At 45.5% G+C, this 14,121-nt stretch overlaps 3 protein-coding genes across 3 annotated transcripts; 2 read left to right on the forward strand and 1 right to left on the reverse strand.

Moving 5' to 3' along the window:
• The first annotated feature begins 8,441 nt into the window (after positions 1-8,441).
• Positions 8,442-12,498, forward strand: BBS8 (tetratricopeptide repeat protein 8). The gene is made up of 4 exons (XM_002052797.4): positions 8,442-8,697; positions 8,919-9,492; positions 10,290-11,335; positions 12,227-12,498. The coding sequence occupies exons 2-4, from the start codon at positions 9,009-9,011 to the stop codon at positions 12,443-12,445; spliced, it is 1,749 nt and encodes a 582-aa protein (XP_002052833.2). The 5' UTR covers positions 8,442-8,697; positions 8,919-9,008; the 3' UTR covers positions 12,446-12,498.
• On the reverse strand, positions 12,476-13,339 carry LOC6627770 (ADP-ribosylation factor-like protein 16). The gene is made up of 2 exons (XM_002052796.3): positions 12,793-13,339; positions 12,476-12,737 (listed from the first exon to the last, which is right to left on the reverse strand). Exons 1-2 carry the CDS (start codon positions 13,151-13,153, stop codon positions 12,508-12,510), a joined length of 591 nt encoding a protein of 196 aa, XP_002052832.1. The 5' UTR covers positions 13,154-13,339; the 3' UTR covers positions 12,476-12,507.
• Positions 13,340-13,423: 84 nt separating this feature from the next.
• LOC6627600 (uncharacterized) lies at positions 13,424-14,117 on the forward strand. Its single transcript, XM_002052795.4, has one exon. The coding sequence runs from the start codon at positions 13,662-13,664 to the stop codon at positions 14,085-14,087; it is 426 nt and encodes a 141-aa protein (XP_002052831.1). The 5' UTR covers positions 13,424-13,661; the 3' UTR covers positions 14,088-14,117.
• The last annotated feature ends 4 nt before the right edge of the window (positions 14,118-14,121 follow it).

Genomic DNA, 14,121 nt, shown 5'->3' on the forward strand with positions numbered 1-14,121 from the left:
AGCGTGCGCGTGTGCGTGTGCGTTAGTGTGAGTATCTCCCACTGAGATTTAAGATTGGAATGCGCCGCGTACATGATAGCAGTCTGTGTGTGTGTGTGTGTGTAAAAGAGAGAGCCGATCGTTTTGTAGTTGTAGTTCCAGCAGCGGCGACGGCAGCTCAGCGGCCGCCAGGTTGAAATTGCTGGCAAAGAATTTGGCTGCGACGGCAAACGCTGCTTGCGTTGCTGTCGCTGTCGCTGTTGCTGCTGGTATTCTCTGCCTGGGCTTATAAGCAGCACAGCATAAAGAATACAATAGAACAGCACACAATTCTCTGACAGCACACACACACACACATATGTATGTACATACGCTGGAAGCACCTTTTTCTCTTGCACCCCTCGACATGCGGCTGAAGCATTTGCAAATCTTCAACTAAGATGCGAACTTGAAGCCGCAGCCCAAAAACAAAACACCAACGAAATCAACGACAGCGGCAACAACAACAACAATAACAACACAAGAAAGGTAAATACTGAACAAAATAAATAAAAACTTCAAAGGAGAATCCCAGTAGCTAACTGAAATGTCAGTGTGTAAGTGAAATTCCAATGTTTTATCTTGGCAGCAGCAGCAACAACAACAACAACAACTATTTGGAGCCCGACACGAAAACAACGAACAAGAACAAGACCAAGCACACAATAAACAACGATCAAGAGATGCCCTTATCGGAGTAGTCAATTTGGCTTTTGACAGTGAACATTTTATTACGGAATACTGAAATACTGGAATACTTTAACTAAACTAGCACTTTAATTTAACTGTTATTAGCATTTGCCCCTTTTCCGCTGACCTTCGCACAGAGTGTGCAGTATAGCTGATATGCTCGTTTTACATGCGCAGTGTGCGCAAAGCAAAGGAGAAAAGCGCGACGCAAGGCCGCGGCAAAAGCTGAGACGACGACGATTTCAGCAGCGAAGAACGCGCAAAAGAAATACCAACACACACACACACACACACACGCTCTTACACATTCACACGCACACGGGCAAGCCTTGGTTACTTTACTGGAAGGGGGCTGCGCTGCCCGCTGTCCATTTGTAGGAGCGCGACTGCGCCGTCGCCGTCGCCGTTCTCTGCTGCTACGATATCGTCACTTGGGCGCATTCCTCAGCATAATGTGAGCTTGATTTGCTGGATTCTTTTTGCCTGTTGCGCAGCCACTCGCACTGCCGCTCTAGGTCCATCTATTCCAGAGCCCTTGTCTCGCTCGCACGCACGCACACTCGAAATTATTTTGTTGCCGTTTTTTTTTTCTGCCTTCCGATTTTAAAGTTTTCTCAAATATGCCGCACACACACACACACACACAGACACACACGTATGTACGAAGTCGGACACGAAGCTGGAGCCATGTTCTTGACGGGTCGGGGGTCGGGGGTCGCCATGGCCATAACTTGTTGGCCGCGCGGCGGGAAAGCAGCGCTGGGAACCTGGCGCGATCTCTTCGATTTCTTCGAGTGTATTTGCTATGCGCCGTTGTTGTTGTTGTCGTTGTTGTTGTTGTTTCTGGTTCTTTGGTTCTAAGACCGGTTGTTGTTGTTGTTATTGTTGCTACGTTCTTGGTCAACATAGTTTGTGTGCGTGTGTGTGTGTGTGTGTGTGTGTGTGTTGGATGCTGGAGCCTGTGCCTGTCGAGGCCGTGTCTTCAAAACAAAAATATTTTATGCAATTCCTTGAAGGCGATTTGGCGTTGTCGTTGTTGCCTTTTTGATACCCTGTAATCATTGAAAATTACTAAAACTGAAGGGTCGATTGCTTTGTGCATAGGCATGTAACAGACACACACACACACACACAGAAGAAGTCTATTTCAAATAAACACTATTTTTTACCGTTACAAAAAATCGATAATAACCGTTATTCAGCATATCCCGATATAACGAGCGTATTGGGTATATCTTAAGCAGCCCACAGCTGCATACAGGGTATCTTCTAGGCGGGCACTTTAGCCTAACGCGCTGGATTTTTTGCTTTGGGTTTTTTTGTTTTGGAAGCTGAATCCGAATCTTGACCGAATCTCTGGCAGAATTGGCGCGCAATTTGACAGGGCCAGAGCCGAGCTTTTGGCCATTTTTTTTGTTTTTTTTTTTTTTTTTATAATACTGCCTGCAGCCTGTGCTTAGCATATGGGAAATTCCAATCTTTGGCAATCTTCTCTTTAATGCTAAAATTACAACTCTTAGCGCTGGCTGTTAGGAATTTCGAAAGCCAAAGAATAGCAACAAAAATGTAGTTTCTGTCATTTGTGGCTGCTTGCGATATATTCGCCTGGAATTTAAACGCGTTTTCTGGTTCTTTTTCTTTTTTTTTTTATTTAGTAATATATGTGTGTGTGTGTGTGTTGGCTGCGTATGCGTTACGCTTCATTGGCGTCTATGTCGCATATTTTGCTTTTATTATGACCGAAAATTATTGACCAGTCCTCCCGTCCTCCCTTCTCTCTGACACTCTCTCCCACTGCACTGCAACTCAAGCGATAATGTTAATATCATGGACATTCCTCTCTCTCGTCGCTCTGTCTGTCCGTCTGCGCCTCTGCTGTCACGCTCTTAAGTGCTTAAGGTATTTTTATTACTTCTGTTACACTAACTTACTTCCTATTTACAGCTTTTCTGCTCTGTTCTCTTATTTGAATGTAAATAAGAGTTCGCATTTGGCGGCTGAGCATTAGCTTCCCCTCTTTGCATGCTTCTTTGCATGGATTAACGACATTTCCAGTTGATTATTGGTTTTATTCTTTGGAAGCTCTCAACCCTGACCGCGAGCTCAAAGTCACTGGAAGGCTTCTGCTAAGGGAGATGCTAAGCAAATTAAACTGCCAAATTAATCTAAATTGAAAAGAGTATTGGAAGTGAATGCATTGAGAGAGCGTTACAAATAGAGCTGGAAGCTAAAAAAAAATTCTTAAGATATTGGCAACACATTGGCCAATCGCTGCGATTGTGGAATGTGAAGTGTGTATATGTATGTGTGTGTGTGTGTGTGTGTGTGTGTGTGTGTGTGTGTGTGTGTGTGTGTGTGTGTGTGTGTGTGCAATGTCCACTAGCAGAGAGTCAGTCGGTGTCTAATCTGCCTACCCTACTTTCACTCCAATTCCAGTCATCGGCATCGGCATCTCGCTCAATTCAATTTATTCGAGCCAAACTTTTCTCTAGTCGCATGCCAGTAGCAACAACAACAACAACAACAACAACAACAACATGCTGCTTCAATGGAGCTGCAAACTGGCGCCGTTGTGGTTGTAGTTTACTGTGGGTGGAGGGGCAGGTGGGGCTGGGGTTGGGGTGACTGCTGCTGACTAAACTGCAATGAAATTTCGACTGCCTTTTGTTGTTGCTGCTGGCTGCTGGCTGCTGTTGGGGGATTTGCCTTTTTTGGCATTGGAATGCAGCGTGTCTGTTGTTATTGCTGCTGCTAAGCCCATAACAACAATGCAACAAAAAAGCTGCCTTTGAAATGTGTTCTAAATAAATTCCAGTGAAATGAAAGAATCGAAGCTACGCTTAGAGATGAGCGTGTGACACACTCTTAAGAATAGCAAATTACCTTATTGTCATTCAAGGGGGATTTTCTCTCTTATGCCAAAGTACTTTTCGGACAATGGCATTCGAATTGCCGTCTATTGTGTTCTAATTAAATCCCAATTAATCGAAGCTGAGCGTGTGAGATACTCTTAAAAATACCAAAATACTTAATTATTATCCAAAGGGTTCTTCTCTCTTATGCATAAGTACTTTTTGGACAATTGTTTGTTTCATACAAATTCCAATTATCGTGTGCTGCATTCTATAGATATCGTGCCTTCGTGTCACGCGGCCAGCGCCAATCGGCTTGGGGGCGCAGATGTACAAGTAACTCACTCGCCGATACAAATTCTGTGCTGCGCAGCGCGATTGCAATCTTTAGCATCGTCATCAGCAGCAGCAGCAGCAGAAGCAACAACAACGCGGCACGGGACTTGCGTCGCAGTCGCAGCGGCCCCCAAAGGCCAAAAAGCGCGTTGGCCGCGGCAGCGACGCCAGCGTCGCGCGTGCGCAGTCTCAGCGGATGTCTGGGCCAGTGTTGTTGTTGCTGTTGTTGTTGGTTTGGCAATTTCTTGCTTACCTGTTTGCAGGCTGCAGGCTGTAAACCTCAGCTGCAGCTTTCTTGCGCATTTTCTTGCTCTCCACTCTCTTTCGCACTGCCTCGCGTCTGCTCTCTCTCTCTCTCCCTCTCTCTGTCCCACTCTCGCTGCTGCATTTGCTGGCAAAAATCGAAAAAATCAACCAATTGCCGTACAGTAGCTGCCGTTTTTTTTTTTTCTTATGCTTTTAATGATCGTTTATATTGCACAGGCGGCCACATGGCCAAAACGGCAGCCGCAGGATTGGAATGCCAGTGTTTGGGCATTCTGCCCTTCCCTATGCCCCCCCTTTGCCCACAGTTGCGCCTGCCCTTTGCATAACTAAAAGAAAACTTAATCCGAGAATTTCTTAGCACATTGGCAACACTTTGCGGAAACTATGCGGGAACTCTGGCTAGTTTTGCAAACCGCAAACACTTGTATAAATAATCAATACGTTCACAATAGTTAAGATTCTCATGATCATGACGATGTTTTTGTTGTTGTTGTTGTTGTTGTTGTTATGAACTAACAAAAAGCTCAAAGTACTAGACGAAAATGTGTGAAAATTATTTCAAAAACACGTTTGTCATATGAATGACAAAAAATGGCGCTGAAGATAAAAGACTTGCTTTTTATACCCTGTAAAATTAAAAAAAAAAACAGGCCATATGTCATATAGATGTGTATGTGCTAGAGCTGCCAGATTTTACGTAAAGTTACTTTTCCAACTCTTCGATAAATATCGATATCGATAAATTTTCAGCCACGTTTACTGTTATGTATATGTTCCTTACGATATGATCGACTTGATAGACATTTTCAAAGATATTTTTGATATTTCCCCGAAATGTATTTCACACTTTCCGTAAAATCCACACCTTGCGGAGATTTCAAACTATTCTTTGACATTCCGAAGTATTTCTTGCTTCTCGATATTGTTTACCATCTGAACGCCTTTATAGAATTTTTTTTAAAATATCTTCTTCAGAATTCCGCGAAATGTGTTTCACACTTTTCGCAAAATCCACCCCTTCACGGGTATTTCCAACTATTCTTTGGCATTCCTAAGTGCACATTTTTATGTTTTTTTTTTGTCTTATTCCCCGAAAAGCGAAAAACCTTTCCCAAAACATATTGCCGTGTTTACGAAAGCTTAGCCCGCCTGTCAGCTCTCCAATTTGCACACATGTGTGTCTCCGGCCAAATATTTGTGTGTGGAATTCGTTACGAGTAAAGAGAAAAAAAAGAAATATATATATATATATATTGCACTTTTATTGCTAGACTAGCGCCAGCTGCGCGGTTCGCTCCAAAAATCTGGCCAGCTGACAGCTGGGCCCAGCTGATGGGCTGATGGGATTCGGGTTACGTGGAGCTCGTTACGTGGAGCTGGAGATGTGCCTCGGCGCGTCCTCTACGGGGCGTATGATTAATGCCAGCTACGACAAAAATTAGCAAAAAAAGAAAAAAAAAGGAAAAACAATGTGTATGTGTGAGCTTGTGATAAAAGTCAAGTTGCCAATGCTGACGCATTTTGGCCAACTGATAAGCAAAACAAATGCAGCGCCAAAAATTTGGTATACCCTGTAAGCGCAAACAGAGTGCAAGCGGGTATGATGGACTTGTGGAAGTGTATGTAACAGTGTAGAGTATACTAATTTATGCATTTTTAATATATATTCTTCCAAATCGAGCTGTCATAAATAGATATAAGAGTTACTCAAGCAATCTTTTGCTAACAAATTAATAGGTTCGAATAATTTGCGCTCTACACTTTTAGATCCACATTTCATATTTTTCCTACTTCACAGACTACAGGGTATTATGCCAGTCGAGCACAGCTGTTTAAATGGTGGGAGGATGTCTCCAAAGTCAAGATACAAACGCCAAGATATCAGATACAAGATACGCGCAACATGTGTATCTTGTCAGTCGAGATAATGAGCCATAAACTTTTTGCCAAATCTAAACATTTCTGTATTCACATTTATCTGTATTCACAGCTTGATTCACAACTGTATTCACCACTCGATTCATATCAGTATTCATATCTTTTGTAACATTCGAAGTGAAATATTTCTAGAGCCACTTTTGAAAATTATTCAAATTTTAATTAGCAAGGCGACGCGGCGAACCGTGGGAGCCAAAGCTTAACTTACACACTTTGAGATACAGATACATTTACATAGAATATTTGTGAATCTATGCGTGTATATAGATACATATGTACTCGATTGGGGCATATATGTATATACTTGGGGCTGATAAATATATTTAGCTTTTGCATGCCAGCGCGATGAGTTCAACGTGGACGTCAACGTTGCCCATTGATAATGGCCAAGCACGGGGTATATAGATTTGTTGCGCATGTACGTTAAGGCAGTGGGAAATATCTGCGTGGCCAGAAGGTCTATAGTTTCTCGACCAGAACGAGCTGAGTCCATCTAGCCACAGAAGCGAAGCATCTGCGGGGCCATAAGGCATATAGGTACTTGATTAGCAGGACGAACTAGGATGATCTAGACATATCTTTCTCTCATAACTCTCCCAACTGCAGAAGCTATAGACTTTCTTTCAATATCTTCCAAAATATATAAGAGTGTGTTTTTTTTTTTTTGCATAACTCGAGAATTATAAGAGCTAGACACGAAAGATTTGGTATGTAGGCTCTCGTATAGTATATACAGATTAAAATCAAATCACTTTTTGGATACCTTTCGCCAATACCCAGATAATTGGAAAATAAGACATTTGTCTGGCTGGAGCTCCAGGCTTTGGTATCTACGCAGTTTTCTATGCCATAAATAATACCTGAAAATTTCATAGAGATCGGACTGTAAATACCCGAGTTAAAAAAGGATGCGCATGGTATAAAACGTGAATTTAGAAGGCTGAAGAAGAAGAAGAGGCGCAATCGCTGCGAGCGTGTGTGTGTGTGTGTATGTGTGCATAACGGTGCTTCTTAGAGTATATAGGGTATAGATGAATGTTTGCTTGAGCTGCTCAGTTAAGTTAGGGTATCTGCCAGTCGGTCACTCTCTCGAGCACTCTTACTTGTTGTCGGTTGTTGTTGTTGCCGCTCATTTAATTTCCAAACATTTATCAACAAATATTTGGCGCTTATCATTTGTTTGAGCCAAACAGCAGCAGCGCTTGAGACGGCGTCTCTGAGCAACTCCGCACTCCCCCCGTGCCCCCTCCACATCTCTTCTGTTGGCCGCACCAGATGCTGTTGATCATCAGCGGAACACCTGACAAGCCGCCCCACACGCCCCACTTTTCCCCTTAACCCAACTCCACTTCGATTCTGTGTCAAATTTTGCATAACGTTTGCTCAGCAGCTCACAGAATCTTGCTTTTGCATTTTTTTTGCTGTCGCTGCTAATTGCTGTGGGGTTCGAAGGAGAGGTTTGAACTCGCAACGGGTAGGTGGTGGGAGGGGGGGAGCATATTGCAAAATGTTCTACATCGAACTAAGCATGAATATGCCATAAAGTTGAAGAATGTTGAAAGCCATAAAGCTAAGCAAAGTATTCTATTTGAAATGTTCAACTTTAATTCAAACTACAAATTTTGTACCAGGGCTGCAAACACTAAGGAACAGGCTTACTTGGCACACCGAAGATTTGATGCCCTTGCAGACATTACTCTTTTACAGAAAAATGGAGAACATGTTGCCACATAAGAAACTACTTTTAGACCGATCTTTTCTATAGCAGCTTTATGATATAGTGCTCCGATATTGACAAGATTTTACATACATTTGGCGCATATAGTTAAATCTATAAATGTCGATTTTCGGTAAGATATCTAGCTAAACAAAAAAGTTTTATATACCAGAAGCTATTCTCGCACCGATCGTTCCTGGGGCAGCTATATAATATAGGGCTGTGATCCGATAATAGCTTTAAGACTGAGAGTCAAGTTCGCATAGGAACAGATAGTTGGAGAGATGGAGAGAAGAAAAACGGACTGGGCTATATCAAGATCTGAGATCTATATCCTGACCTGCGGAGGAAATCCTTACTTCCTTATTGTAGATTAAAGATTATAGATAAAAGGATTTCTAGCGAACAGAATTTTATTAAATTTTCTAGCTCTTCAAGTTTAGCCATAAAATAGCTAAAATTCCAACATTGTTTTTTTTTTTTCTTGAGTAAATTTAAAATAAAGCTAAGTTAAGAATAAGCTAACCGAAGGGCAGGGAACTGGTTCCAAGCGTGAACCGAACCAATGCAAATTCTTGTGTTTCCAGGTAAATAATTTAAAGGGAAAACTATATTCAAAGAAGTTTTTCAGCGCCAAGAAAAATGTTGAAAAATTGTTAAAAAATATTTGATTTTAATTTTTCTATAAACAACTGAGTCACAATTAATTGAATTTGTTGTGGCCTTCTAAAAGGCTGTCATGGCAACCGCAATTCCCAGTAGAGCCAAGCGGAAACCCAAGCGAAAAAAGTCGTCGGGCCACAACAAACCGCAAGACGAAAGGATTTCACAAATTAAAACTCATCAAGGGCCGAAAAAAAAAAAACGAAATAAATCAAGGTAGGTACAAATTATGGCCATAGAAAAATTAGAAGAGACGCGGAAAAAAAAAAGAAAACAACAAAACTGTAAGAAAAAAGCGGGCACAAACAAGAAGAAGCAGCCACTAAAAAACATTAGCGGCAGGCGGGCAGGAAGTGGCGCGGGCGGTTGCGGGGCCGGGGCCGGGGGCAGGGGCGTTGCCAAGGAATGACACGCATCCGGTTTTAAAATTCCAACAGAAACGCGCAGCAACAGCAGACGGGAGCGAGAAGAAGGAGACGCAGCAGCTGCCCCGCGACAGAGAGGAATTCAAACACTTGGCCAGCCTGATGACGCCGACTGCGACGGCAACGGCAACGGCGACTGCGCCGGCGACTGCAACGGCGACGCTGGCGACACTGGAGCTGGAATATTTCCGTGCCATCTCGCTCTATCGGCGGCGCAGCTACGAGAGATGCGCCGAGGCATGCAACGCGCTGCTCCAAGCCGGCCATGAGAACAATGTGCAAATCTTTGCCAAGCCGCCGCAGCAGGCGAAGGAAGGACAGCAGGAGGAGCAGCGGGAACAGCAGCTGGCCGAGCACGAGTCGAGCCACAGTCGATACGGTAGCAATTTGCAGCGCATTGGCCCCAGGCGACGTGTACGTGGCGATGGACACGATGGAGTCGCCGCCACAGCCGCCGCCTCAGCCTCATCCGCAGCCTCCATAATGCCCACCTGGCTGATGGAGGGCGTCTGGCAATTAAAGATGCGCGCCCTGACGCAGCGCGTCTACCTGGACGATCTTGAGGTGGACGATGCGGACGATGCGGGTGAGTGACAGCTAAGCAAGGCTAAGTCCAGAGTTCTAGAGATGGACGCGTGTCGTGACACGACCTATGACATATTTCCGGTATCGCAAAAAGTTTATTTAGCATAGCAGGAGACATATCCGACCCCATAGATTAGATATATATTCTTGATCAGCATCAATCATAGCCCAGAACTATTTCTGAGGCAGCCGAAAACTACAAAAGCTAAGCGAATCTTAAAATAAAATATATCTTTATTCTAATTAATCATAAGCAGGCTAATATATATATATTCGGATATGTCATACGTAGAAAGAGTTAATCATTCCCGTTCCCCCATCATATCGATTTTCAGACTTGCTTTTTCAGGCCTATCTCGAAAATTATGATACCCAGTTACACGAAATTTCCTTGTTCGTCTTATTTAGGTTTTGCAAATTACGTTAAGATCGGACTATACACTCCGAAGTTATTCAAGAATAATTTTTCCATAGAATATATCGAGGGTATCTTCTAGTTGGGCATTACCGACTAGAGCATAACAGACTTGTTTCCAATATATAGGGTATCTCCATATGACGTGCAGAGGGTATCTCTAAGTCGGTAATTCCAACTACATTATAAAATATATCAATATGTCGTACTTAGGGTAATTCTAAATCGTGAAGAGGGTATTTCCTAGTCGGGCATTACCGACTAGCACATAAAAGTCGTGTTTCCCATATATCGATATGTCCTGCTCAAAGACAAGAGCGACACGCGCCCATCTCTAGCTTAAGGTGAACCAACTACAACCTGAACTCACCTTCGACCCACAGCCAACGAGGAGGTGGAATTCGAGCGGATCGCGACGGCGGCTAGACCCGGCAGCAGCATCAAGACGGCTTTCCAGCCGCGTCCCAGCACCAGCCAGCGACGCCTGGCGACGGGCCTGAGCCGCTCCAGCGACAGCGCACGGCCCGGCTCGGCACAGACGCGACTCGGCACGGCCGTCAGCCGGCCGGGCTCCGCGCTGGGCGCACGTCCCGCCTCGCGCTGCGGCACCGCGTCCCGGGTGCGCGCCACCTCGGCGGCGGCTTTCAATGTGGGCGATGCGACGGCCGCGCTGTACCAGGCGTCGCGTCTCAATCCGACCATCTATGCGGAGCGCGAGGCCATTGTGAAGGCGCTGTTCCAGTTTCTCTACTACCACGAGGCGGACGTGCAGAAGGCGCATTCGCTCTGCCAGGCGGTGCTCGACGTGCAGCGCCAGCAGCGGCCCGGCCACGCCCAGGGCGCCTTGGCCACGCCCGCGGATGCCGGCCGTACGGACTGGTGGTGGCAACAGCAGCTGGGCCGCTGCCTGCTGGCGCTGCACTATCCGCGACGCGCGGAGCCGGCGCTGCAGCAATCGCTGGCGGCATTCCCGCATCCGGACACGTATCTGCTGCTCTCGCGCCTGTATCAGCGCCTGCGACAGCCGGAGCGGGCCCTGCTGCTGATCGGGCAGGCCGTGGAGCGACAGCCGTTCGATGTGGCCTATCGGCTGGAGCAGGCGCGCATCCATGCGGCCATGCTGCAGCAGGAGGATGCACTGCAGCTGTATCGGCTGGCGGCCAAGCTGCAGCCCATCAATGTTGAGGCGCTGGCCAGCATTGCCGTTGGCTACTTCTACGACAACAATCCAGAAATGTCGCTCATGTACTACAGACGCATCCTCTCACTCGGCGTCCACACGGCCGAGCTCTACTGCAACATTGCCCTCTGCTGTCTCTATGGCGGCCAGATTGATCTGGTCCTGCCCTGCTTTCAGCGCGCCCTCCAGATGGCCACGCAGCCGGAGCAGAAGGCCGACGTCTGGTATAACCTCAGCTTTGTGGCCGTGGTCAGTATATCGTAGACCCTTAAACATTCTTCCCATTGAAACTAGCTGAAAAAGGGCATATTGATGCGAAGTAGGAATTAACGACCTTCTCAGGCATATATATATTCCTGATCAGCATCTATAGGCCAGTCTATCTGTCCGTCAATCTTCTCAGAGTCTGTAGAGATAGATCACAAAATACGCACAGCTCAAGTTTTGTGTTAATCGATAACTTGTTATCGATAAATATCATAGAGCTGGAATGCAATGGCAATGATAAGTCCTCTTTAAAACTCAAACGGATCATGTTAAATTTGTAAGACGATATATTTCTCCCCTTTTCCCAAAAATCGATAAATATCGCTATTCAGCCCCTTTTCCTACGCCTAAGCCTAAGCCTAAAGACCTAAGCAAATCAAGTTTGTTTTAGAGGGCAATCGATCATTGTCGCCTTTCTTTCCCAAATCGATATATATCGATTATTTATTTTATTTATCGGATTTATATTAATCTTTCTGATTTGTAATCAATATATGTTGATAACTTTTTCACTACTTTTCTCGAAATCGATAAATATCGGGTTTGAATAGGCCAATTTGTTGATCAATTGATCATGACTAGAAGAAAAACTTGAACTTGTATTCATTTAACTGATATGAAAGCTTACTTAAGGCACGAACATATCAAGTTCGTTATCGATCTTATCTTATATCGATTAATATCGATTCCCTGCCTCATTCCTTAAGCCGATTACAAAATAAGTTTGCCACAGCACAGCTCAGGAATATTTCGCCCCCATACCAATCATGTTATGACCGCTCTAAACAGGCTACAGGGTATCTACTAGTCGTCTAACTTCGACGGAAGCTCTCTCTTGTATTCATTTCTCAACTGAAGCAATAATTTACACAGACATCGGGCGACTTCAACCTGGCCAAGCGCTGCCTGCAACTGTGCCTCACCGCCGACGCACGCGACGGAGCTGCTCTCAACAATCTGGCCGTGCTGGCGGCGCACTGCGGCGACATTATGGGCGCCAAGTCCTATCTGAATGCCGCCAAGGACGTGCTGCCCGATGCCGGCGAGGTGAACGCCAATCTACAGTACATGGATCTCAATTATAAACTCTAGAGCGGAGCTTTTTCAACGTGCTTTATTTGGAAATATAAATCAATAGGTTAACATAATCCCCCCTAGGGTCTCTGGAGCCATTCGTAGATGCTGTTCAGGCCCACCTTGGTGACGGCGCTGGCCTCCACGATGGTCACCTGTTGGCGTATCTGTTTCTGTAGCTTGGACATTTGCAGCATGAGCAGCGCCTCGTTGCGCATCTGGCGATAGGAGTAGTCCATTTTGGTCAGCACCAGAAGGATGCGCACCTTTTGCAGGCGCGGCTCCGTGAGAATCGAATAGAAGAGCACGCCTGAAAATGAAACAAATTGGCATGAGGCTTAAGTTTGACTTGCTGCTCTACACACCTGCAGCTGATATCTGACACAGATTGGACGCGTCCACCACATAGATGAGCTTCTTGACATCCTCGAAGTACTGGCTCTGGCGCCAGAGCGGTGCCATGCTGCCGCCAATCTCGAGCACTTGTATGAACTTGGCCAGATGTTTGCCGGCACGCGGCGTGGCCGCGGCTGCATCAGTTGTCGGCGGCGGCGGTGGCTTGTGCCTGTCGGCATGTGATGACTTCTCGGGGAAAAAGATGCGGAAGATGCCGGTGCCAATGGTGGGCATGGAGTAGCTTGTCTCATCTATGGAGTCTGGATCCTGCAGCGCCTTGAGCAGATGCGTTTTGCCAGCACGCTTGGGTCCAAGGCAGATGCACGACATTGCGAGCGCTATATATCTGATTCTACATCTGCATATATCGATTTAACAACAAATTCGCCTTGGCAACCATTTTTGAAAATACGTTACGACCCATTGTGGCGCCCTCTATCAGCTTAAAAACGAAGCTGCTGCATGTAAAAAGAGCGATAGCTTAGTGCTGTACAAAATTTGGCGACTCGTGTTTTCGTTGCGATAGTTTCAGTGTTGGGCAACGCGCAACTACCGAGAATATGCGCCGACTCACTGTGTTATCGTTTTGCCCAATGCAAGTGGCTGCTGCTGAAATTCAAATTTGTGTTTCGTTTGTTATTTTTTGCAGTTTGTGCAAAAATAAAACAGTTTTATATTTGCAGAAGCCAGGCCCGGCTTTCGCAGAACAAAGTGTGCCACGCTGCTGAGCAGCAGCTCCGCAACAGTTGTGCCCAGAATCATATGCTTTTTGAAACCTTAAACAACACACAAAAAAATTATACAGTACGTTTTGTTGTTGTTTTTTTTTAGCTTCGAAATGTGCGAGTTTGAAACCAAAAACGATAAATGCGGCTTTGATAAGCAATTTGCAATTGACATAAATGGCATAAACACGGAATTCGTGTTTCACGACTTCCAGAACAAATGGGTGCTGCTGGTTACACAGCTGGGCAAAATACCGGCGCTCTACAATGTGACGTTCGACGTGAAGCACGAGCATCGGGTGCTGCCCTATTTGCACGGCCCCGTGGACGATCCACAGTTTCATGTGTCAGTGCCGGTGACAATTAACTGTTGCATGGGCATCGATTCGGACGAGATACGCGGCGGCATCCAGTTCCTGATCAACAAGACGGCGCTCAACAAGTGCCCCACCGAGCTGCTAATTGGGCTGGGCCTGAAGCAGCTGGACACAGCCGGCCTGCGGGCCATAGCGCAAGTGTTGAAAAATGGCATATTTTGAGACCCAATAAAATACAGAAAAATATGGCGATCAG

Source organism: Drosophila virilis, chromosome 4 (genome assembly GCF_030788295.1).
Source record: "Drosophila virilis strain 15010-1051.87 chromosome 4, Dvir_AGI_RSII-ME, whole genome shotgun sequence".
In the NCBI taxonomy this organism is placed as follows: Eukaryota; Metazoa; Arthropoda; class Insecta; order Diptera; family Drosophilidae; genus Drosophila; species Drosophila virilis.

What these genes read in the sequence shown, in the direction of transcription:
- BBS8 (XM_002052797.4), top strand. Translation starts at nt 9,009, where the DNA reads ATGACGCCGACTGCGACGGCAACGGCAACGGCGACTGCGCCGGCGACT. An exon ending in GGACGATGCGGACGATGCGG is followed by an intron (nt 9,493 to 10,289) that starts GTGAGTGACAGC and finishes TTCGACCCACAG; the next exon opens with CCAACGAGGAGGTGGAATTC. An exon ending in ACCTCAGCTTTGTGGCCGTG is followed by an intron (nt 11,336 to 12,226) that starts GTCAGTATATCG and finishes TAATTTACACAG; the next exon opens with ACATCGGGCGACTTCAACCT.
- LOC6627770 (XM_002052796.3), bottom strand. Translation starts at nt 13,153, where the DNA reads ATGTCGTGCATCTGCCTTGGACCCAAGCGTGCTGGCAAAACGCATCTG. An exon ending in GTGTCAGATATCAGCTGCAG is followed by an intron (nt 12,738 to 12,792) that starts GTGTGTAGAGCA and finishes TTTCATTTTCAG; the next exon opens with GCGTGCTCTTCTATTCGATT.
- LOC6627600 (XM_002052795.4), top strand. Translation starts at nt 13,662, where the DNA reads ATGTGCGAGTTTGAAACCAAAAACGATAAATGCGGCTTTGATAAGCAA.